Source organism: Sus scrofa, chromosome 3 (assembly GCF_054392235.1).
Source record: "Sus scrofa isolate SSC_HxYL_T2T_F1_AM1 chromosome 3, Sscrofa_HxYL_maternal_Yorkshire_Landrace_v2.0, whole genome shotgun sequence".
NCBI classification, from domain to species: Eukaryota; Metazoa; Chordata; class Mammalia; order Artiodactyla; family Suidae; genus Sus; species Sus scrofa.
Window position 1 is genome coordinate 33,029,768 of NC_139385.1, and position 25,797 is coordinate 33,055,564.

The 25,797-nt window shown below is 51.5% G+C and overlaps 1 protein-coding gene across 2 annotated transcripts in view; it reads right to left on the reverse strand.

Moving 5' to 3' along the window:
- The window catches only part of XYLT1 (xylosyltransferase 1), a 334,324-nt gene that overhangs the window by 129,822 nt on the left and 178,705 nt on the right, over positions 1–25,797 (reverse strand). For both annotated transcript variants that reach the window (XM_021086555.2, XM_021086556.2), the window contains exon 3: positions 4,669–5,179. In XM_021086555.2, the coding sequence (XP_020942214.2) occupies positions 4,669–5,179 (511 nt within the window). The remainder of the gene's footprint in view (positions 1–4,668; positions 5,180–25,797) is intronic.

A 25,797-nucleotide genomic window follows, 5' to 3' on the forward strand; every position in this document is an offset into this window, starting at 1 on the left:
TAATTGTAAGCCATTTTGTTCCACGGGAAGTTGTTCATTGATAACTACCCAATTAGGGTTATTTTGCAATTAGTCTATTCACAGGAAATTTATTGCAAAAGGGAAAGGCTGTGGTGCAGCAAATGGAGGCACCAGCCGGGGGCCGGGTGTGGGATGGCTCGTCGACGCCAATTTTTTTTTTTTTAAATGGCCACATCCGTGGCATGTGGAAGGTCCCTGGGCCAGGGACTGAATCCGAGCCACAGCTGCAACCTATACCGCAGGTGCGACAACACCAGCTCCCTTAACCCACTGCTTCTGGCTGCGCAGGGAGCCCGTGCCTCTGCAGTGACCTGAGCAGCTGCAGTCGGATTCTTAACTCACTGTGCCACAGCGGGAACTCCTCTTAGACACCAATCTTATTAACCAGCTTGCAGGTCCAGGGAGGGTGTGTCACTTGGAGGACTTAGCAGAAGCCACACGGAACACCCCCCCCCCTCCACTGCACAGCCACACTGGTGGTGTCTCAGCGTGACCAGGACAGGCGTGGGCATCTCTTCCTCCACGGGCCACGTCAGCCCCCTTGTCCCCAGGAACACCCACCTTTCCTGCACCGGTACTGAGGGCGAAGAGAGACAGCCTGAGGGTTCAGCACATCCCCTGGGTCTGAGAGTTCGGGCTAAAGTGAAAGCTTCCGCCTCGTGAAGAAAGAAAGGCTTTGGGGAGGACTCAGGCTCTGTAGCCTGAGATCCAAGACCAGCCCTGCCACCTACTCGCTGTGCACCGCCGACCGAGGACTAAACCGCCCTGAGCCTCTGTTAAATGGGTGGATGAGAGACCTGCCTCACAGGGCTGGGTGAGGATGCAAAGGGACAGAAAGCACAGTGCTGGACCTGGTACACACACAACTGGTACCAGGCAGAGGTCAGCAAACTACAGCCAAATCCTGCCCGCTGCCTGTTTTTCTTTTGTAAATTGAGTTTGATGGGAATAACTAAGTGCATTTGTTTTTGTTTATTTTTGCGTTTTCTAGGACCACACCCGTGGCCTAGGGAAGTTCCCAGGCAAGGGTCTGAATCGGAGCTACAGCTGCCAGCCTACACCATAGTTCACTGCAATGCTGGATCCTTAACCACTGACTGGGACCAGGGATCGAACCCGAGTGCTCAAGGTCACTAGTTGGGTTTGTTGCTGCTGAGCCACACTGGAAGCTCCGCCCCCCCCCCCCCCGCACCCCGCCAAGTGCATTTCTGTATGTGTTGTCCGCGCTGCTTTTACGTTATAATGTCAGAGTCGGGTAGCCGTGACGGAGCCTGAACAGCCCACAAAGCCTCTGACGTTTACTCTCTGGTCCTTTCTAGAAAAAGTACGTTAATCCTTGCACACAGCAAGTACCTCAGGCCTCTGCTGGGCCATGCACTTGTTAAAAAAGGACTTTGGAAACGTCTCTTCCACTTATTTATTGTGCACTATTTGCTAGGTTGTATCAAGAGCATGATAGGGATCCTAGGACAGCGTAGATGTGGGTTTAAAATGCAAAGGAGAAACAATTTCTCTTTTCCTTCCTTCCTCCCTTCCTTCCTTCCAATGGCCACACCCACGGAATATGGAAGTTCTTGGGTCAGGGATCGAATCTGAGCTGTGGCTGCAACCCATGCCGCAAGTGTGGTAATGATGGATCTTTAACCCACTGCGCTGAGCCGGGGATAGAACCTGTATCTCCACAGTGACCCAAGCTGCTGCAGTCCGCTTCTTAACCCACTGCAGCACAATGGGAACTCCCGAACCCTTTCTTTTTATAACTTTCTATTTAAAAGAGAGGATAGTACAGGTACACATTTGCATCTGAAAACTTAAAAAAATACAGATGACCTAGAGAAAGGAGTTGAAGTTGTCGCCACTGTGCCTCGCCCAGAAGGGGCGGTGGGAAGGGCCCCCTCCGGGCTTCTCCACGCACACACCCAAGTGGCTGCCGCCAACCTAACCCACGCTCTCTGCTCTGTGACCAGTGGTCAACGGAGACACACACATGTGAGATGAGGGGGCCTGAATGTTAGCTCAAGTTCAGCCTTTCATGGATAGGGTGACCTTGCAGGTAAGTCTCCGTCCTCTGTCCATCTGGCATTCTTATCTGTCCTGGGGAGAGGTGGAACCAGGATTTCTCTAGGGGTCTTTCTAGGCTGCCTTCCTTCTTTCCTTCATTTCTTCCTCCCCCCCACCTTTTTTTTTTGGTCTTTTTAGGGCCACACCTGCGGCATATGGAGGTTCCCAGGCTAGGGGTCGAATCAGAGCTATGGCCGGCTGCCCACGCCACAGCCACAGCAATGTGGGATCTGGGCTCTGGGTGACCCACACCACAGCTCATGGCAAAGCAGGATCCTCAACCCACTGAGTGGAGCCAGGGATCGAACCCATGTCCTCATGGATCCTAGTCGGGTTCAGAAATCCTGAGCCCCCACGAGAACTCCCCAGGCTGCATCTCCCTGGGAACTGTCCTCACCGCACACCTCCTTCTTGATGGAGAGACAGGGAACGGAGGAGGCAAGAGGCAGGCTTCCTGCCCGGCTTCTAAATGCAGTGGGGGGAACCAAGAGCCCCCACCCCCACCCTGCCGCCTGGTCCAGCTCTGCAGGCGGCTTTCGTGATGCTCTGACCTTCTGTCTCCAGCCCTCGGAGGACCGCCCCAGGGCTGGGAAGGTCCATTCCTCTTCCACCGTGGACCCTGCCCCACCCCATCCAGGTCTTTCCAGGGGGCCTCGCCCCAAGCGCAGCCTCAGCTCTGGGTTGTCCCATCGTTGAGGACTTGTTCCCCTCACTTGAGAGTGAACTAAAACATCTGTTGATATTTGAATTTTGAAGCCACACGGCGGTATTTTGCACGCCTGGCCTCTGAGTGAGGGACAGTGGGGTAGCCCCTGTATCGGCCGCGGCCAATGAGAATGAGGGGTGACCAAGAGCCAAGTGTGAAGTGGACCCCAGCGGAAGACAGAGTGGGTAGACCCTTCAAGTGTTTAATGCGGGCCACTCGCTGGACAGACGAGGATGTGGAACCAGAGAGGGGAAGGGGCTTCCCCTGTTAGTTCGTGGCTGAACTTCAAGGAAAATGCTCAGGTCTCCACTCCACACGGGCATCCATCTGTCTGTGCCCGGTGGCACCGGCTCTCTTTTCTTTGTGGAAAATGACTTGCGGATGCTGTCTGCCCTCTTTGTGGAGAAAAGCACTGGGTCAGCAAATTGCCAAACTATTCGGGATGTACGATCTTCTTCAAGGAAAATGTAAAACCTGCTAGCTCACCATGAGCTTGTGTGCGTGTGCGTGTGCGTGTGCGTGTGTGTGTGTGTGTGTGTGTGTGTGTGTGGCGGGAGGACATGGGCGAAGCAGCAGTGATCACCACGAGGTAACTGTGGCCGAAGTGGCTTTGAAATTTTCTGCCGTAACATATATATATATTTTTTTAAAGACAAGATCTTGAAAGGATAGGACCTACCCCAGGACGGCCATATCTCCATCTCAGGATGTCTCGACCTGGAAGCTTGGAAGGCCACCTCCAAGCCATGGGACCTTGGGGAGGTGGTTTTATGCCTCTGATTTGAAAAACGAGCTATGCTCGGGACGACGATGCCAGCCTCACTGGGCGGAGGATGGGATGAGCTGACTGAAGGCCAGGTGCCTTGTGCTGTGCCTGGCACACAGTGAGCGCTCCATAACTGCTCTCCCACCCCTTCCACGGGCACTGGAAAAGCTGAAACGCGCCAGCAGGGAACACGTGTCCGTGCTGTTAGGTGAGAAGCAGAGAGAGGCATGGTGCGGCTCATCTTGTGCCAAACTGTCCCCACCCCCGGCTTCTGAGGACTATCCCCTGCGCTTACGAACACTGCTGTCACAGCTCTGACCTCGCACCACATCACAGCAAGGGATCTGATTTATCACTGGTCAGCGGCTCCAGGGCCCAGATCGGGGTGAGAGGGAGGGAGAGAAGGGGAGGGGAGGGAGGGATGAAGAAAGGCAATAGGAAGGAAGGAATTTTAGATGGAAAGAACTGAGAAGGATGTTTTTCAGAGCCTCCAATGTCAATGCAGCCAATTAGAAACCTTCCAAGTCCTAGTCAATTACAGTAATATTCATGTCAATTTTAATTTCGATATTCTGCTGAGAGAGAAGACAAACCGTATCAATACCATTGCCTTCTACAACTTCCGCGTTAGCCCTGACGGCCTCACACTGTACGTATCCTTTGCCACCAAGGCAACTCACTGGTTAACGCCGTAACAAAAGGTGATTTGGTTTTGAGAAAATTTTCTTACACAGGACTTTGGAATTCAGGGAGAAGGACCCAAACCAAAGACGTCTTTTTTTTTTTTTTTCTTTTTCTTCTTTTGAGAGCTGCCCCCGCAGCATATGGAGGTTCTCAGGCTAGGGGTCAAATTGGAGCTACAGCTGCCGGCCTACACCACAACCATAGCAACGTGGGCTCCCAGCCGAATCTGCGACCTATACCAAAGTTCATGGCGACGCTGGATCCTTGACCCATTGAGCTGGGCCGGGGATCGAACCCTCATCCTCATGGACACTATGTTGGGTTCGTAACCTGCCGAGCTACAACGGGAATGCCCAAGATCTCATGTCTTGATTTGAAAAGCAGGGCTGTGAAGGTCTGAGAATGAGAGCAGAACGGGGCTGGCACTTACCTTCCAGGGGGCAGAACCGAGTGACCTTCTCCGGCATCAGCAGCCCCAGCTTGTGGCGGCAGTAGGTCTCCCCGATCTCCTGGCGGCAGTGCTTGGACTTGGCGCGGGACAGGGCAGAGATGGCCTCCTTGCCCGAGATGTCGCACTTGAGGGGCTGGTCAGACCTGAGCTCGGGGGAGCCGGCCCCGCCCTTCCGGGCGGGGGGTTGTCTGGGGGGGTCCTTCCCGCGGCTGCCGTTCACCATGGCTCTCTCGCCGGGAGGCTGCACCTCGTTGGTACCTTTCCCCGGGGAGGGACGCCCCTTCCCCTTGTCCTCCTGCTCCAGCTTCCGCTTCAGAAGCTCCTTCTGTCCCTTGGGGGGCTTCTTCGCCAGCTCGGGCTGGTGCTTCTGCTTTTGAGACCTGGGTGCGAAGTTGCTGTTGTCCACGTTCTCAAAGTCCTTGGGCACCGAGTTCTCGTTGTTGCTGTCCGTTCGCACTTTCTCCTTCGGCCGGTGGGAGAAGTAGCCATCCTGGAGGAGACGGGAAAGAGAGAGAGAAGAGGAGCATGACTAAGCCATCGGGCTAAGCACGTCGGCCCCTGGAGAGGGGGACTTGGACCTCTGGACGTTTGGGCCCCGGTTCCATGCCCCTGGCCTTTGCCACGGGCTGAATGTTAGACTACATCTTAGATTTTTCCCTCTGGACCTCGGTTTCCCAACCTGGAGATACAAGACGCTCCAACTCGAAACTAAAAGCTTTTGCACGCTGTTACGCACTACGACTGTGACCCTCGAGGCATGTTTCAAACCACGCCCCCTTTTCATGTAAGTTTCCTCTGATTGCTTGTTTGCCTTTGGGATCTGGACAGTTAGTTCCAAGCTTCCTGTTTCCATTCCAGCAGAGAGCGCCGTGATGCTTTATTCAATGGCTGGAGATGCCATGATAAAGCTATGAGTGGAGAAAATGCTGGTAGGAGAGGATATATGTTTCAATGCCTTTAGAACTGGCTCGTAGACCTATGCCCTTAAGAGGAATCAGAGCCATAGTCTAATCTGAGGGGAGCCATCACTGGCTATCTTGGGGAGTATGCGCCCTTTATAGGACAATCCTTACAGGGCAGATGCAAACTTGGGACGGACTTGAGCTTGAGCTTGGACTCTGGATGTCTGTACCTGGAGCAGACCTGATTCAGTCACGCAGAGGGTCAAGAGGAAGGCAAAGTGTCATCTGGGAGACAATGGGTCTTTCCGGAAAGGCAGACTCACCCTCCAGCCCCAAACCAACTCGGCTTCTCCATGGATAAGTGGGCGCTGGCCATTTGGAGCTCGGGTCAAATGCCCCATTCAAACATCATCCTGCATCACTACCAAGGAACACTGCTTCTGCTTGGAGTCTGTTACCAAGCCCTTAACCTGAAAGCATCTGCTGTCCCAAAGCTAGTCTGAGAGGAGACAAAGGCCACAGAGGACGCTGACTGGCTCCATAATCTGCACCCACTGCTATAGCTGCATTGGCAATGAGTTACAATTTTGAGGGAAGACTTCCTTGTTGGTAACTAAATGGACCCATTAAAGGTTCCCAAGGAAGAGAAGGGTGGAACAGAGCAGTGGGGGCAGGGCTGGTGCCCAGGAGCGGCTAACACTCAGCATGGCTCCTTCTTCGGCGGGTCTGCAAACTACCACCCACCCCGAGCCACATCCTGCCTGCCATTTGTTTTTGTAAATAAAGTTTTATTGAAAACACAGCCACTCTGGTTCATGTATGGTTTCTCTATGGTGGCTTTCCGGCTCTAACAGCAGAGGTGAGCCGTTGCCATAGAGACTGTCTGGCCCGCAAAGCCTAAAATATGTCTCTCTGGCCCTTGAATTAAAAATGTGTAGACCTCAGCTCTCCAGGACTGTGAGTTTAAAAGGTTCCCTTCTCCTGGGCTCAGCTTAGTGGCCCCCCATCTCCAATGTCCCCATTTGTCCCAGCACTGTGTCTGCCCCCTTCTTGCCTGTGTCCCACCTCCTTCAGCATCAAGCACCAACTTCAAGAGGGCAGCAGAATGAAATGGACACTAAGACACGTCGTGGCCGTTCCGTAAGTTAGATGTTACTTTTATTCTCATTTTGCAGATATGAGCATCAGGGAGCTATCTAAGGTAACCCAGGGAGTTGGTGGTGAAGCTGGGATGCAGAGCAGATATGCTGCAGACCCCACGCCCTGGGCTACCAGTTCCACCAGCCGCTCCCCAGGAAGCTGTCGATCCCTTCTGATTCCCATTCCTCTGTCCCCTCAAGCACTGCAGCCTGGCTCCCTTCCCATCCACACCCACCCAGCGAAACAGGTCTGGGATAGGCACGTCACCTCAAACAGCCGTCTCAAGGCTGCCCAGTGGCCATCCGATGGCAGGGAGTCACAGAGAGGGAGAGGACAGTAGGGAGGGGCCACGACAGACCGGGAGGTAGGACACAATGTAGGAAGAAGGAAACAAGGAGATGCTGAGGGAGAGCGGACCGAGTCCGTGCTGGGTCACAGAGCGGCTGCTGGTCATACTCGGAACCGACAAGCCATGATGGTCTGTAAAGGGGAACTTCCAGTTCGGACACCTCGTTCTGGTTTTTCTTATCTCCCCAAGCATCTTGCAAGAGAACTCCCTCAGTGAGGGGCCGTGCCTCCATTCTTGTAACCCAAACTCCACTAATATTCCTCTTTTCCCTTCTTTTTGTCCAGAGGCCCTTGAAGACTCCCCAAGCAGCCTTTCAGGCAAATTTTCTGAGCACTCGCTGTTTGCCAGGCATGATATGCAAATGATGACTCACTGGACACTGACGATCAGCCCGTAAGGAGGTACTGCTTTCATTCTTGCCCTTATATCTCCTTTAACCTTTCGAAACAACTTTCAAGGCAAGGACTATTAGTTCCCCATCTTACAAAAGAGGGGGAAAAGCTTGGGGATGTTCAGTGCTTTGCCCAATGTCATCTAGGGGAGGCCGTGGACTTGCACCTGCCTGATTCTAAAACTTGCTGTAGGACTTGTCATTGTGGCGCAGTGGCAATGAATCTGACTAGTACCCATGAGAACTCGGGTTCGATCCCTGCCCTCAGTGGGTTAAGGATCCAGCGTTGCCGTGAGCTGTGGTGTAGGTCGCAGATGAGGCTCGGATCCTGCGTTGCTGTGGCTCTGGCGTAGGTGGGCAGTTGTAGCTGTAGCTCTGACTCGACCCCTAGCCTGGGAACTTCCATCTGCCTTGGGTGTGGCCCTGTAAAGCTAAATTAATAAAACTTGCTGAGAAGTCAACGGAGAAGCCTTTAGCCCCCCCTTCTCCACGGGCGAGGGGGTGTGGTATCTCTCTCTTTGCTTGGAGTAGCCTAGGTTGGGACGGAGCCGAGTGAGGGGATGGCATTCAATCAAGCTCTTGACAGAGATTCCAGTTCTCTTCCTTCCAAGCACATGACACGACTGTACTTTCCATTCCCTGAAAATTAGGCACAGCTGAGCAACTTGCTGCGGCCAAGACAAGCGCCCGGGGCCGGGACCTGGTCGGACACATCCCTCCTTCCCCCGAAGCAGCCAGCCACCCTCCTGACGGTGAAGGCCTTGCATCCCCAAGTGAGGCCGGGGTGGAAGAGAAACCACAGACACGGGCAGAATAAACCTCTTGCTTTCTGTCACCGAGGTCTGGGGCATCTTTGTCATAGTAGCATGGTCAAGCTCATCCTGATTAATACAGGAGCCTGCCTGACCTGCCTCCTTCCTCCCAGCTGTCCTAAGGTACAGGAGTCAATTTATTATTATTATCGTGTGCCTCTAACAGTCGGAAAATCAGCTGATGACTCCCGCTTGCCCGAGAACATGAATTTAAATGTTGTTCCTAAGCCCGTTTGCAAGAAGTTATTGAGAGGCGGAGAGTGAGCAGAAGGGCCTCTGCCCTCGTAGCCATCCACGTCCTCTCATCAGACACGTCCTAAGTACGATTCTTGGGTTGTTCTCTTTTCTTGTGAACTGACCAGTCTGTCCCCAGAACAGAAAACCTCCATAAACCACTGGTTTCAGAAAGGCATGTTCTTCACCACTTTCTGGCAGAACTTCTCCAAGCAAAACCAGACACAGGAAACGCTGCAATCAACGACACTCATCTGGCCGTCAGAGAATGGCCCGTTCCTCTGGCTGATTTGTGCTATCAGGACCAGGCGCCATCGTATCAATTCCAACACGCCGCCTGATTAACAAGCGTCGTCTACACAGAGACGCCCCCACCTCGGGGATGGTGAGCTCGCTAGGGCCCCTGGCCAAGTGCCCAGCCCCAGATGCCACTCAGCTCCCACGGGAAATCAAAGGATTCACGTAGAAGAGGGAAGGGAAATACTTTGTCTTCTGGAATGACGAGCGCCCACATGTGAGACAGCTTCCAGAAAAGTCAGAGTCAGTAAGAATTGGGCATCACTCAGAGGCCCGAGAGCACTTGTCCTGCTGAGTTGGGGCTGTTTTCTCCAGCAGCTGATGAGTTCTTCTACCCCTTTCTCCAGGAGTTTTCTTTTCTTTTCTTTTTTTCTTTCTTCTTTTTAGGGCCATACATGCAGTATATGGAGGTTCCCAAGCTAGGGGTCAAATCGCAGCTGTAGCTGCCAGCCTACACCACAGCCACAGCCACAGCCATGTGGGATCCGAGCCATATCTGCGACCTACGCCACAGCTCATGGCAATGCCAGATCCTTAACCCACTGAGCGAGGCCAGGGATCAACCCCATATCCTCATGGATCTTAGGTTCTTAACCCACTGAGCCACAACAGGAACTCCCCTCCCCGAGTTTTCTTTCTCTTTGGTACATTTTATTTTATTGAGGTAAGAACACTTAACATGAGCTCTATACCCTCTTCACAAACTCTCTCTCTCTCTATTTTTTCGGCTGTCCCCTCAGCATATGGAAGTTCCTGGGCCAGGGATCAAACCTGTGCCACAGCACTGACCACGCCAGATCCTTAATCTGTGGTACCACAAGGGAACTCCTTAACAAACTTTAAGTGCACAATACAGTATCATAGCTACCTACAGGTGCGATGTTGTACAGAAGAGGTCCAGAAGGTAATCATCCTGCAGAATGGAGACTTTATGCTCGTCGATTAAAAATTCCCCACTTCTATGGAGTCCCTGTTGTGGCTCAGTGGGTTAAGAACCCGACATAATGTCTGTGAGGATGCAGATTCGATCCCTGGCCTCCCTCAGTGGGTTAAGGATCTGGCGTTGCTGTGAGCTGTGACATAGGTTGCAGATACGGCTCGCATCTGGCATTGCCATGAGCTGCGGTGTAGGCTGGCAGCTGCAGCTCCTATGCAACCCCTATCCTGGGAACTTCCATTGCCACAGGTGTGGCTGTAAAAAGACAAAAAAAAAAAAAAAAAAATTCTCCATTCCCCCCCCAGCCCCCTGACAACCACTGTTCTACTCTGTGATTCCCTGAGTTTGACTGTTTTCAATTTTCAATTAAGTGGGAGCAAACAGCATCTGACTTTCTGTGTCTGGCTTATGTCACCAAGCATAACACCCTCTAGGTTCACGTGGTCGCATACGGTGGAGTTTTCTTCTTTTTTAAGGCTGAATAATATTCCACTGTATGTGGAGTTCCCATTGTGGTACAGTGGAAATGAATCCAACTCGTAACCATGAGGTTTCAAGTTCGATCCCTGGCCCCACTCAGTGGGTTAAGGATCCGGGGTTTCTGTGAGCTGTGGTGTAGGTCACAGACACAGCTCAGATCCTGGGTTGCTGTGGCTCTGGCATAGGCTGGCAGCTGTAGCTCCAATTAGACCCCTAGCCTGGGAACCTCCATATGCCGCAGGAGCAGCCCTAGAAAAGGCAAAAAAGACAAAAATAAATAAATAAAAATAAATAAAAAACAAAAAACAAAAAACAAACTTCCAGAACATTCTCACCACATCCAAAGCAGGAGGGAGAATGAGCAAAGGACTCAGAGCAGGTTCCCTACCAATTAACACTGGGCCTCAACCATTTCACCCCGATGGTCTCTGCCTTGAGGGCAGACTGGCTATTATTTCTTCATTATGATCGACTAGCTGTGTCCCCTTTATTCTTAAGCAATCCAACACTCTCAACCTTGGGTTATTTATGCAAATGCAACCCTCTGACTTATTTTATTTTAATGTACTTATTACAATGATTGCACATTCAAATGTTTGCGTGCGCGCTTCCAAAAACTCTAATTGCTCTGCTGTCGCCTTACCTCTAAGCTGCTGCTAGAATCCATTTTTATTCTGGAGAAATAATTAAATGCAATGATGTCCTCCATTCCCATTCAACCTTGGGCATGTTTCAATCAGGTAGAAATATGCTAAGCACAAGATGGCTTCGAGAGGCATCTTATGTGGCCCAGGCTGCTGTTCTGCAGACATCTGGGTCCACACTTGTCCTTCTAGTTCTCTAACGTTCAGACTTCAGGACAGACTTCTGGATCAAATGAATCTGCCCAATCCCCTCCATCTCCCACCTGGGTCCTATTTCCAAGGGGTGGAGGTGGGCTGCTGTGTTGTCCAAACCCTCCACTCACTGATAAGCCTTTTACTCTTCTCTTTGTGTAGAAAGAACACCAAACAGGAAAGGAGACCCGGGTATACTTGTCTTGCTTTTAGTGACTGTCAGATTTTCTCATCTGTAAAATGACAGGCCCTGCCTGTGTGCTGCTGAATATTCTCTGAATTCATTCAACAATACGATCGATTAACCAAGTGCTGCTATTTCAGATCGTTGAGAAGTAACGGATGGACTTTCAGAGACCAGGGATTGAGGGCTTGATGGAAGCTTCTAAGGGCCTCGTCTTCTCTGGTCATTTTCTCCAGCAGCTCCTTGGCCTGGGACAGACAGACCCTTTCATTTGACCCTTTCATTTCTCTGTGCCTCGATGTCTTCATCCATCCCAGGAACCGAGGCTGCCACCTACCTCCCGGGAACTGAGAAAACGGATGAAGCACAGACCGCAGTGCTTGACACGCACAAGGTGCTTAGGAAACGAGCATCTATTAGAAAATACACGTACGGTGTTGGCTCTGCCCCAGGCTCTGTCCCAAGCCCTCTGCACAGACTAATTCATTTTGATCCTCATGAGGACCCAGTGAAGGAGAGGCTGTGTTACCCTCTCTACTTTCTGGATGGGCGCATCAAGGTTCAGAGAAGTTAAGGGACTAAATCCAGATCCAGGAAGTGGAGGAGCCAGGATGCGAACCCGGGCGGTTGTGGTCCAGAGGCCACGCCCTGCCAACACTGTAGAGCTTCTCTGCAGCTATTAGGAATGGGGATGGTGCCAGAGGGGAGCCCTGGGCCAGGTACGCTGCGCAGGCACGAGGGCACCTGTCCCACCCGTTCACCCCTCATGACCGGTTGATAGCTCCCTATTGTGCTATATGGACGCACTGCCTGCTGAGTAGCTGTTTGCCACTGAACTCTGTCCGAGGCTTCATTCCAATCACCAAGGTGACCAAGGCCACTGGGAGGGACGTCTGGGGGAGACGTCAAAAAGGCTTCAAAAAGGCCCTTGGTGCCAGGGCCGTGGGACGGAGGAGACGCAGGGTGCACAGCAGCACCCACTTAGGACGCGCCATTACCCGGGCTGTCAACGCAAATAGACCCCACCAAGGCCCCTCGCCTGGCTCATTTGCATGCACAAAAAGTGGCGGGGCTGGCTGGCACTTAGAAACCCACAGGCCGGGCCGGGCACAGGCCGGCCAGGCTTTCACAGAACCGTTAATAATAAGCCCAGTGTAATTTAGCAAATGTAGTCACGTTAATGGGACGCAGGGTACAGGGTGAGGAGGGAGGGGGCTGGACTGGCAGAGCTGGCTTCAAATGCAGCCTCCGCCCCTTAACCTGAGATACAGGGAAAGCAGCTTAGCCTCTCAGGGCCTCAATTTTCTCACCTACTTAAAAAAAAAAAAAAAAAAAAAAAAAAAAAAAAAAAAAAAAAAAAAGAGCAAAAAAGCACGCATGCCTGTGTGTGTGTGTGCACACGCGCGCGCGTGCGCGCGAGAGAGATTAAACACAACAGCACACTCATGTTTAACTCTATTTGACAACAGAACACTTAGCATGAGATTGGACAGATACACTCAGCATTCCACTGACATGTTTAGCTGGTGCCCCTTGAGGAGCAGACCTAAATCTTTTGGAAAAGCAAGGTGAGGTGAAGGGGGTCCGAACCCACATTGCCACTTGCTCGCTGTGTGACCCGACAGCATGCTACCTAACTTTGAGAGCCTCCGTTTCCCTCTCTGTAAAATGGGCATGATAACAGGTACCCACCTAACAAACAGGGCTTTATGAGGACTCAGGGAGTTAGCACAGGCAAAGCACTGGGCATCAAGCCTGGAACTTCAGTGTTAGCCACCCTGGGTTAAACTGGAATCAGTGCTTGCAGCACTGAGTTAAGGAGGTGGTTCCCAAAGTGTGCTCCCGGGACCCCTGGGGAGGGGGGTTCCCCGAGACCCTTTCAGGGAATCGTCAGGGTCACTCCTTTCATCGTAATTCGAAGATGTGATTTTTTTTCCTTTTTTCACTCTCGCGTGAGCACACAGTGGAGTTTTCCGGAGGCTCCGTGATGTGTGAAATCGCAACAGATTGAAAGCAGAAGCAAATGTGAGAGCCCAGCTGTCTTCTATTAAGCCAGATATTACAAAGATTTGCAAAAATGTAAAACAATGCCTCTTTTCACGAAATTTGTTTTTGTTGTGGGAAACATACGCATTCTTCATACAAATTTTTACTTACGTAGACACATCATGGGTTATGACTATTTTAAGTACAGCGATAAAGAAGCATTTTAAGAATGCCTGAGTTTAAATTTCAACATATAGCAAATAATCGAGAGATATAACCTACATAAACAAAAGTCTTTGCCTGGGGCGGGGGGGCGGTTTCCAAAATGATGTTTGAAAATATAAAAGGGGTCTATGGAGACCAACAAATGTGACACAACACAGATTTGTAATCCTACATATCTATTCGTTGAAGAAATAAACAGTTGAGGACCCTTCTATGTTGGGTTGTCTCCCTAGAGGCCAAGCCTATGGATTTATAGTTTTCTTGCACACACAATAAACACACACAGACAGAGATCTAGGTCAAGTGGAAACATGATACATGTTAAATGTTTATCATGTTTCTATTTGACCTAGTGATAAATGCTTTTTTTTTTTTTTTCCTCCGGTCTTTTTAGGGCTGCACCCTCGGCATATAGAAGACCCCAGGCTGGGGGTCCAATCTGGGTTGCAGCTGCCAGCCTACACCACAGCCATAGCCATAGCCACGCCAGATCTGAGCCTCGTCTGTGACCTACACCACAGCTCACGGCAACACCAGATCCTTAACCCACTGAGCGAGGCCAGGGAGCGAACCTGTATCCTCATGGTTCCTAGTAAGGTTCATTAACCACTGAGCCACGATGGGAACTCCCTGATAAATGCTTTTAAAGAGAGAGAGGCAGAACCCTGAAGCCCTGGGTCATCCTCTGGGCGGCAGCATGACCCACTTGTAAGATGCTTCCTTGGACCAAACTCTAGCCAAGCCCCTCCCCCAGCCCCTTCCCAACCAGACCTCTACCTTGGCCTGGAAAGACCTGAATAAATACCAACATAGTTCCTGACAGCTCAAGGACACCTCCCTTGGATGACACTAGCGCCTTCACGGCGCTTGTCGGAGAAAACTCAGGCCTGCCAGAAGAAGTCCCTCGTCCTGGCCAAACCCCTAAGATGGGCGCCTGCGCCCCAGCCTCTGTGGGAGGGTGGAGGGCTACCTTGGGGAAGCGCCAGGTTAGCAAACCCAGATGAGCTGCATGGGGACAGAGTCCCCCCTCTTCCTGCTTTTTGTCATTTTTCATGTCCCTGACTCTACTGGGCCCTCGCTCACCCCCTCCCTATTCCCTCCTCCTCCCTTTAAAACACCTGAGCCCTCTGCACAAGTCACAGGGGAGTTCAGCTCACGCTGGATCCTCTCCGCTGATGCAGTAGTATTTTACCAATTAAAACCCGTCCTTCCAGCTCTAGAGCACCGGGAACTCTATCTAGTGACTCGTGATGGAGCCTGATGGAGGAGAATGTGAGAAAAAGAATGGATCTATGTGTGTGTGACTGGGTCCCTTTGCTGTACAGTAGAAAACGGACAGAACACTGTAAACCAGCAATAATGGAAAAAAATAAAAATCATTAAAATAAAATTCGAAAGAGAAAAAGAAAAACAACAACAACAACAACAACACCTGTCCTTACAGCCTTGTTTACCTCTGACGCTGCTCAGGGCCACGTGGGCCGGATCTCGACCCGGTCGTGCCTCACTGGGGCCCAAGCATGGGCGCAGGAGACGCGAGCTCTGGGCCCACACTGACCTTGACCCATGCTCTCCTTCCAGCCCCACCAGGACGACGTAACAGTGAACGTCACAATGAACGATCTGGCCCTGCTTCCATAATAAAGCCTTCTGGAGAGCTCTACATGGCCTTTCTCAGCTATGACATTACAGACATTTGGGGCCAGATAACACCGCATTGTGGACGCGTGTCCTGTGCATTGTAGGATTTTTAGCAGCACCCGTGACTTCTACCTCGTCGATGACAGTAAGACGCCCGTGAAAACCAAACATGTCTCCAGACATTGCCAGACGTGCCCTGGGGGCGTAAAAAAAAATCACCCCTGGCTGAGAGCCACAGCTGAAAGCCTCGGCTGCGCAAACGCTGGTCCCACCCAGGATGACAGCCCCTAGTGACCAGAGGGGTCAGAATGGGAGAGCGGAGCCAGGAGGAAAGGGGCCGGCGGGGGAAAGGGCCCAAGCTGACCAAGGAGAGGTGGGCTGGAGGGAGGGGAGGGGCTTGAGGGGGGTAAGAAGAAGCATCCGCGTGGGGGGCAGGGAGGAGGGTTAGGGTCCCCGGCTGGAAAAGGGGTGACTCCGAGGATGGGGGAGAGGCATTCGGGCAGGGGCACATCCCCAAGTTGATGGCACATTCCTTCCTTTACACCAGCAATCGCTGGAAGCCCAATGGTTCCATCAAGGGAACAGAGGTTTGGTTTGCTTCATAGAGTGTTTTCATCTGTTTGGTTTTACATCCCAGCCAACATTTCAAAATCTAGAGATTTCATTCAAAGTTCTGGATTCCTACCCTCTCTGGAAGCATCAAGGGACCTGAAGGCACTGGGCTTGGATTCCTACGTGCCAGGGGTCTGAGGCAGAGCTGTGGCCGCCAGCCTACACCACAGCCACAACAACACAGCATCAGAGCCGCGTCTGTGACCGACACCACAGCTCACAGCAACGCTGGATACTTAACCCGCTGAGTGAGGCCAGGGATCAAACCCGCAACCTCCTGGATACCAGTCGGGTTCCTTAACCGCTGAACCACGAGGGGAACTCTGGCGGGTGGTACTGAGAAGGGGCACTTGGTCTACAGATCAGCAGAGCTCATCCAGCCTGGCCCAGATCCCTCTCCCACCCGCACGCCATGAGCCGGTGAGGTGCGACTCTGCTCGAAACTAAGCACTCAGGATCTTCAAGTAACTACTTCAGAGCCTTGCCTCAAAGATCTCAGAACCCTTTTATTCCAGGTCTTCCACGGAAGGGGGGCTGCCCCCCCAAAGGGTGTTCTGAAAACACGTGGCGTCATGTTGGCTGTCCCAGTGACGGGGGTGGGGGGACACTCCTGGCAGAGAGTGGGTGCGATGATACCAGAGCCCCAGCAATGCATGTTCCCAAAGCAATAAAGAATTGCCCACAGCCTACGGGACTTCTGAATGGCTCTAGGTGAAATGTGGGTAAACAACTCACGTTTAATTATGGGGACCAGGAATCTACTACAGATTTACACACGCCAGAGTACTTCCAAATGCTTTCATTTTATTTTTTGGCCACGCCCATGACATGCACAAGTTCCCAGGCCGGGGATGGAGCCTGAGCACAGCAGTAACCTGAGCCACAGCAGTGACAATGCTAGATCCTTAACCCACCGAGCCAAGAGGGAACTCCTTGAGTGCTTTTAATGTACCTGAATTTTCTAGGAAAGTACCCACCTTTAACTCAAGGGGCAAGCTTACATCATTCAGAATTTTGCCATGATTTAAAAAAAAAAAAAATCACATCATCAACATCCACACAAGCTGTGGCTCGAAGTTACCAGAAAACACACCTGCTCTCCACTTGCATTTGCAACTGTAATTCTCAGTGACTCAACATCAGGCACCTGACCTTTTCCTGTCTTCTAGCCCCTGGGCACTCCAAGTGAGGTCCATCGGCCAGCAATATCGGCATCCCTAGGGGGTTGTTAAAAATGCAGAATCAGTGGCCCCTGCTTGGACCTGCTAAACCAAATCTGCATTTTTAACAAGATCCCCAGGGAGTTTATCTGTACATGACAGTTTGGGAAGGTCAGTCTGGTGGTATCATGCCTGATCATTTACAGAGTGCAATACAGATACATATTCGTATTTGAAATTACTTTTATATATTCATTATATTATATACTGATCTGTCTCAGAGTTGGGAGTGTAAGGAGATTATAACAAGTATGGAGTTCGTTTCATGATCGATAAAAGGAATATTTTAAAATATTTATTGGCGTTCCCGTCTGGCTCAGCAGAAATGAATCTGACTAGCATCCATGAGGACGCAGGTTGGATCCCTGGCCTCGCTCAGTGGGTTAAGGATCCGGCGTTGCTGTGAACTGCAGTGTAGGTCACAGACGTGGCATGGATCTGACGTTGCTGTGGCTGTGGTGTAGGCTGGCAGCTCCAGCTCCAGTTCGACCCCTAGCCTGGGAACCTCCATATGCCTCAGATGCAGCCCTAAAAAAGCAAAAAAAAAAAAAAAAAAAAAATTATTGCATGAAGAGGGGTTGGGTCTGATAGGGTTGAGAATCACTCGTTTATTCATTCTGCACACTTCAATTGGGTGCCTACCCTTGGCCAGGCATGGTGGAGGCAGAGATGGGACGATGAATGAAAACACGCTTCTTGCTGTTGGTGGAGTTCAGACACGGGCGAGGGAAGTGGGCACAGACGTGCCTGATCTCAATACAGCGTGAGAGAGACGGAGGGCAGGGTGGCAATGGTGTGTACACTACTGCCCAGCACAGGGAGGCATGTCCAATCACTCCTGATAGAACATGATGGAAGACGGTATGAGAAAAAGAATGTGTGTGTGTGTGTGTGACTAGGTCACTATGTTGTACAGCAGAAATTGACACAACACTGTAAACCAACTATACTCTTATCAAAAAAATAAAGAAAATAAATAAATGCAACCAACCATGGAAAAAAAAAAAAAAGAATCGGGATCTAACATGCTCTGGGGCCCAAGGAGGGTAGAGGGGGCTTTCACAGAGAAAGCAGTTTCCCCGTGCAATCTTGAGAAGAAAGAGCATGTCTGCGAGGCACACGAGGGAATCAGGGCAGGGACACCTAGGCACACTCAAACGTAGCAATAACAACAGTACAGAACAATTATGCCAAGAACTGGGCTGACACGTGACACAGATTATCTTTAAAGACCCCAGAACAATGTAGTAATGAACTCAGTGAGAGGGAATCCTTTCCTAATGTATCTTCTATGCGTGGACTCCTCATGTTGCACACTTCAAATATATCAGAAGTTGGCCAATGATACCTCAACACGGCTGAAAAAAAATCCTAGAACAGCTCTTTTAGGTAGGGACCATTAGTATCTGCATTTTACAGGAGAATCCATGTATGGAGGCACAGAGAGGTTAAGCAACATGCTCCAAAGCACACAGCACAGGTATGAAACCTACTCCCTCTGGCTATTAACAACCAGCCTTTACAGCATGCCCCACGTGGGGCGTGCCCCTCCCCCCCCCCCGTGTACCCAAAAAGACCCCTTAGGGGGTGACACCATCTCCACCAAAGACCCTGGAAGAAAGCAATCACTAAGTGGGCTGGAATTTCGGGAGGAGAGAGGGTCAGCAGGCAGAGGGTTCCTGGAACAACGTGAGTCCCTGGCGTGAAGTCCTCTTGCCTCGCTGCCTTGTCCGGGTTCCTTGAGACACACCCCAGCTCCGTCCCCCCAGCCCCGACAAGCTGATCTGCCGTGGTTTTATTTCCCTGCACCCCTTCCGTGCTCCTCCCGCCCCATCTCCAGGGCAGCCCTCCTCCTTCCGGCATCTCCGACTCGAACTCTCCCATCCAGGTCCTCTGGGGAAGGGGCACTTGAGGAGACAAAGGGGCTTCCTGGTGATGAAGGACCTCAGGCTCTCACACTCATCCTTTGCATCTGCCGAGTCCCTGCCCTGCCGCCTACACACCCTGCCACGGGAGGGGAAATGAATGACCCACTTGTACGCTCATTACTGCGGGGTCTCTAAAGAAACGTAAATGCTCAAGGAGCCAAGCAATATAAATAAGGGAAGACGCCTGTAAATAAATATATACGTGTGCACGCACACACACATGCACTCACACAATTAATTTATACCAGTGCAAAGCCAGAGCCATTTGGGGTGGGGGGCAGGGAGCCAGGCGGAAAGGGACCTGATATTACCATCCGTGCGGTGTCAGGGCTCAGCCTCCAGCAGCTGCCAATAAATTATCTTTACTACGCAGAGGTACAAATGAATATGCTGCTGCCACCCTCTAAATCTCCTTTATGAGCCTGTGTTTGCCTTGGCCCAACCTACCCGGGACGGGGCCTCTGTGCAGGTTTGCATTGGCCAAGTTCCCGAAGAAGGCTGCCTTCATGCGGGGTCGACTCCCTGAAAGCTGCAGGGGCCCGCGGGCCCTTCCTGTTCACGTGCGAGTTTGGCGTGACCCGGAGAACGGCCATCCCTGTCGAGGGCCGAAGAGGCCGAGGTGATGGCCGCGCCCATTTCAACAGCTGCTGGAAATAACTTCTGCCTCCTGTTTTCAGGGGGGCTGGCGTGGCTTGTGGGCCAGGACGTGCCTTTCGAGGCCACACAGCCCACGAGCCCCTGACATTCTCTGTCAAGATTCAGGGTGGAAACCCCTCATCACGACCAGCTTTCGTGTGTGTGGCTCTCCCCTGGAAGGAGAGCCCCAGTCACTCCCTCTGCATGGACGGTGTCTGAGGCCCCTATCACACGGTGCTGAGCTACGCAAGGAGCCATCGGCAACCACAGCCACTGCGACATGCTGGTCGCTTACAAGGGCATGCTCTGGGCTTGCTCTTCTGGATCTGAAACCTAGCCCTGATGCGTCCAAGCCACACGACCTTGGGAAAGGTAGCGCACCTCTCTGAGCCTTGGTTCCTTCCTGTGGGAAACAGGTACTACAATATACCTAAACCTCATAGGATTGATGAGAAGCTATGTCAACCGAATCAGTGCAAATGTGCAGTTCAGAGCACAGAGTCAGGGGAGGGGAGCTGTTATCAACATCATTTCATCCAAATTTCTGCAGTAACCTTTGGTGGTGCATCCATTCATGGGTATTGACCAAGAGTCAAGTATGCGTCAGCCACCGCCTTGGGCAGCAGGGCCATGTCTGTGACTAAGACAGACACTTGGTCTCATAGAGCGTACATTTCAGCAGAACCAGAGAGAAAACCAACCCACCAACAAATCAATAAACAGATTAAAAAAAAAAAAAAAACAGATGGGGTGTGTTGGGGATGCAATGCTCAGCATAAGTTACATGTTATCCACCCATTTTAAAGGTGAGAGACCTGGAGTTCCCACTGTGGCTCAGTGGTAACAAACCCAACGAGTATCCATGAGGATGCGGGTTCGATCCCTGGCTCCATTCAGTGGGTTGAGGATCTGGCATTGCCGTGAGCTGTGGTATAGGTCACAGACACGACTTGGATCTGGCGTGGCTGTGGCTGTGGCGTAGGCCAGTGGCTACAGCTTGGATTCGACCCCTAATCTGGCAACTTCCATAAGCCATAGAAGCAGCCCTAAAAAGTGGGGGGAAAAAAAAGACGGGTGAACTGAGGCTGGAAGAGGTTCTCTAAGCAGGTTGAAGAGGCCGGCCTGTCGGACCACAGAGTAGGGAAGAGGAAGTGGAGAGAGGCCGGGTGCCCGAACCCAAGGGCTGGTTCTGCTTTCTCTTGCACCTTCTGTTCGAAGGGGGTGGCACTCCTCCCCCCTGAAAAATATGCCCTTCCCAGACTGGGGAGATGGTTTGCTGCCGGACAAGTTCCTTATTCAAGGGACTGTTCAGAGGGCCTTTCCTGGCAGACGTGCCCCGACTTCTGAAGTCTGGCTGGAGTCAGACAAAGGAGCTCCCCTTTATCCTCAAACGACCCATGAACCAGACCTGGCAGAAGGCGGTTCGGGGAGACCTGCCGGACCACTGTTGCTTAGGCCACTAGATGGCTCTTTCTGTGAACTTTATGGATTGCGAGCTGCTGGCTCCTGAGGTTCTGAAAACAGGCAGCTTTCTCTCTGGATGGGACACGTGGCTAAGCAGTTTTTCTGAGTCCTCAGCTTCTGGGGCCCCACCAGAGACCCCGCCGGGCTCCTGGCTGTCTCAGCGCCCCAGGGCAGGTCACCTTCCATCCCCTCAGGTGGTATTCCCATTAGGATTCTGCACCTAAGAAGAGATGGAGTCAGCAAGACGGGGTGCGGGGTGGGGGGCGTGCGGGGGCACAGTGACTACGAAATACAGACCAAATGGCCCAGTCATTGCAGTTCCCCCAGGAAGCTGACCCTGCTCCCTTTCCTGGCTTCACGCTCCATCCCAGCACCTGTGATTCTATTCACCTGCCCCGTTGCATCTGTCACCAGCTAGACGGGGGAGCGCCTACAGCTCATCCAACACTTTGCCACATTCCCTTGGTTAACCTTTACACTGACCTTCCACGTCGGCGGGGATGTTAGCATCTCCACTTGTAAGAGTAAACGGAGGCTCAGAGAGGAGGTTCTGTGACTCACTCAGGGTCACACGGGTAGGAGGGGCCACGCCTGGGATCAAACCCCGTCTGTCTGATTCCAAAGCTTGTGCTCTTCATTTCCCAGCCTCACCTCTCAATAGCCTCGGAAGTGACCAAACCTGGACCAAGGCCAAGTGTGAACTTTCCCTTCCTGGCGGGGCCTCGGGAAGAAAACAGTTTGAGCTGTCATATCCACATGCCTGGAATCGAGACTGGAACATCCTGGCTGACGAAACGCCACGTGTTGAGCAGTTTCCGAGGCAGCCCCTCCCTCCCTAACGCACCTTGCATCGGCTGCTCGAGTGGCATTTTCTACGCATTCTACTGAATCCTCCCAACAGCCCGACAAAGAGGCAGTGCTGCCCAGCGGTTGGGGACGTGAGTACTGAAGCAGATCACCTGGGTCCCTGCGCCAAATCGAAGCTCTGCCGCCTACGGCAGGCTTCCCAACTTTAACGGGCTCACAGAACTGGTATGAGGACGGAACAAGCCATTGCTGGGAAAGCACTTAGAGCCGAAAACACAAATCAGAGCAGTAAACAATACTCCTATGAGGAGCAGGACATCCTTTGGGACAGATGAGTAAGCAGATGCTCAGAGAGGTAGAGACTCTTGCTCAGGGCCATGCAGACGGGGGATTTAAACCATCGTGCCTGACTCGGAAGTCCCAGCTCTGAGCCACTTCCCACAACAGCCCATTCAAGCCACGGACTGGGAGTGAACTGTTCCTGTTAGGAGTGAAACATCTCGAAAAAGGACTGGCAGTTTCTCCGGGGGCAGCCAAGCCTGCAATTTCAGATCCACCCTGGGCTCATTCTCTGCGCCGAGGATGGCCTGAGGGCGTCCGCTTCCCAGCAGCATCCAGTGTCATCCACCTCCATGCCACTGATGGTTCCAGCAGGAGGGCCGAAGACCATTGGGAGGGTCAGGCTGGGCCTCCCCCGCTTCCTCCTTTCTATATTAATTATCCCTGTAGCCATGACTTGAGGTCAGCAGTTACTGGACAACTGCACGCCCTAGAAGAATTCAGGCACAGGGCACCCCATCTTTGCTGGGACAGCTTCGCCTGGCACTGAGAAGGACCCTGACTTGATTCAAATCCCCAGAGCGGCAGTCTGTCCCCACCTCTGGGTCTTGGCCCTCACTCCGTCCCTCTGTCTGTCTATCTCTTCCTTCGCTCTTATTCCACTGAACTGCATCACTCCTCAATCAAAAGGCATCCCAAAGCCTGGGACATTCGAAAAGTTGTTAGACTTTTTAAGAAGTGAGGTGGTAAAATTGAGCGCTTTTTTTTTTTTTTTTTTTTTTGTCTTTTTGTCTTTTTTGTTGTTGTTGTTGTTGTTGCTATTTCTTGGGCCACTTCCGCGGCATATGGAGGTTCCCAGGCTAGGGGTTGAATCGGAGCTGTAGCCTCCGGCCTACGCTGGAGCCACAGCAACGCAGGATCCGAGCCGCGTCTGCAACCTACACCACAGCTCACGGCAACGCCGGATCGTTAACCCACTGAGCAAGGGCAGGGACCGAACCCGCAACCTCATGGTTCCTAGTCGGATTCGTTAACCACTGCGCCACGACGGGAACTCCAATTGAGCGCTTTTTAAAATCATTTTCTAAAATGGATCTGAATCTTTTCTTAACACAAACGTTTATCAAATAAAGCATTTTTTTTTTTAGAGCCACACCCACAACATATGGAGATTGCCGGGCTAGGGGTTGAATCCGAGCTGTAGCTGCCAGCCTACACCACAGCCACAGCAACGCAGGATCCAAGACGCATCTGTGACCCACACCACAGCTCACGGCAATGGCGGATCCTTAACCCACTGAGTGAGGCCTGGGATCAAGCCCGCGTCCTCACACATGCTAGCCAGATTCGTTAACCGCTGAGCCACGATGGGAACTCTGTAATATAGCATTTTTTAATATGATCAATCTTATGAAATATTTTAAAACATACTGAAAATACAGAAAAACAATATAATATTCCCACGTACCAACTTGCCATGCTCTTTCCAATTCCTTAAAGGAATAAAACTTTACAGAGACAGTTGAAACACCTCTCGTTGTTCAACGCTCACTTTCAACAACCCAGAGGTCGCTTCGACCCTTCACATCTGTGTGCCTACATTTTTAGTAAATTTGTGTGTGTCCACAAACAATATACACCAGGGTTTTCTGTGTTTAGAAATTTAACAAAGTGGCACCAGGCTGACTGTAAATATCCCCTTGGTGATCTGCTTATTTCATCCAATATTTTATCAGCATTCCCTCTTTCCCTCTCCCCTTAGTTTTCATTCTCAATTCTTTTTCCCTCAAATAACACGATGCACTGAGAATGCGCAGTGTTGGGTTCACTGGTTCTCAATGTTGCTGCTCACTAGAATCACCTAGAAGCTTTTAGAAATGCTGATGCCGGGGAGTTCCCGCTGTGGTGCAGTGGGTTAAGCATCTGACTGTAGCTGCCTGGGCGGCTGCAGAGGTGGGAGTTTGATTCCCCAGGCCCCGAGCAGTGAGTTAAAAGATCCAGCTATGGCCTGAGTTGCAACTGTAGCTCGGATTCAATGCCTGGCCTGGGAATTTCCGTATGCTGCAAGTAGGCAGGGATCGAACCCGCGTCCTCGTAGATACTAGCTGAGTTCATTACCACTGAGCCACAAGAGGAACTCCAGGGAAAACGTTTTTGGAAATTCTTTCCGACAGGTGACCAGATACTAAAATAATAAACACTGGGCTTGTCTTGCTAGCCGGAGGCAAAAATCAGCTCAGGTGGGAGGAGGCGGCGGTTGAGGCTAAATGCAGGTGAGGCTGGCTGGCCCGGAGCTGGCTCAGTTCTCCAGGGGCACCAGCACCTCCGGAGCCCCCCATGAAACGATGCGCCGAGTGCCTCCAGCTTGGAGCTCTCCATACAGGATGGCGGGAGAAGGGGCTGAGTCAAAGTGGGAACTTAAGGGGCTGAGTCAAAGTGGGAACTTCCGGGGGCTGAAAGACTTGCTGCAGATGACCATTTTTCTTTGTTGTTGTTGTGTTTTGTTTTGTCTTGTTTGTTTTTTCTTTTTAGGGTGCACTAGCATCAGGCATATGGACGTTCCCGGGCTAGGGGTTGAATCAGAGCTGCTGGCCTACACCACAGCCACACTGGATCCTTAACCCACTGAGTGAGTCCAGGGATTGAACCCACATCCTCATGGACACTAGTTTGGTTCTTAACCCACTGAGCCACAGTGGGAACTCCAAGGTGACCATTTTTTAAGACAAGGTATAAGGCTGTAGAAACAGGATACACAGTGGGGGTGGGCACAAACATTCTTTTTTTTTTTTTTTTTTTTTTGGTCTTTTTAGGGCCATACCTGCAGCAGCATATGGAAGCTCCCAGGCTAGGGGTCAAATCGGAGCTACAGCTAGCTGCCGGCCTACACCACAGCCACAGCAATACTGGATCTGAGCCACATCTGTGACCTACACCATAGCTCACAGCAATGTCGGATTCTTAACCCACTGAGCAAGGCCAGGGGTCGAACCCCTATCCTCATGGATACCTAGTCGGGTTCGTTTCCACTGAGCCACAATAGGAATTCCCTGAACATTCTTATTGAAAGTAAGGATTAGCATTTACTACACACGTACTCTATGCAAGGGATTTAGATACGTTATATCATTTCATCTTCACAATGACTCTTAGATGCTGCCACCACTATTGCTAAGCCATTTGACAGACAAGGAAACTGAGGCACAGAAATGACAAGTCACCTGCCTGAGGTCACACAGCTAGTAAGCAGCTGAACCAGAGTATGAACTCCAGAGCCCCCTGCCTCCAAGTGTATCTCCTGCATTTGCCCCACGTTTCTGAAACATCTAAGGCAGGCCCAGTCCCGCGTGAGCAGCTCGAAATGAACGGGCACATCCTGTCCTGGCCGAGAAGCAAAAAGGAGCGGCCCCGAGAACTGACAGGCTGGCACGTCTGGAGGCAAAGTCAAGCCAATGGGAGCAGATGGAGCCGAGGCGACAGATGTTAATGCAGTTTGCTTTTTCCATATGCTTTTCTGTTGAGCTGTAATAAGTGAATTGTTCTTTAATATCTGTCAGGAGCTTCCACTCTGAAGGCCAGTGGCAGTCACAGTCACTTGGAAAGACACAGGAAGCTGGCCTGGCTCTTGGCATCAAAAAAGAAAGGTGCAGAGTGTCAAGAAAGAAGCTGCAGTGAGTTCCTGCAGTGGCTCAGCGAGTTAAGAACCCAACTGGTATCCATGAAGATGCAGGTTCGAACCCTGGCCTTG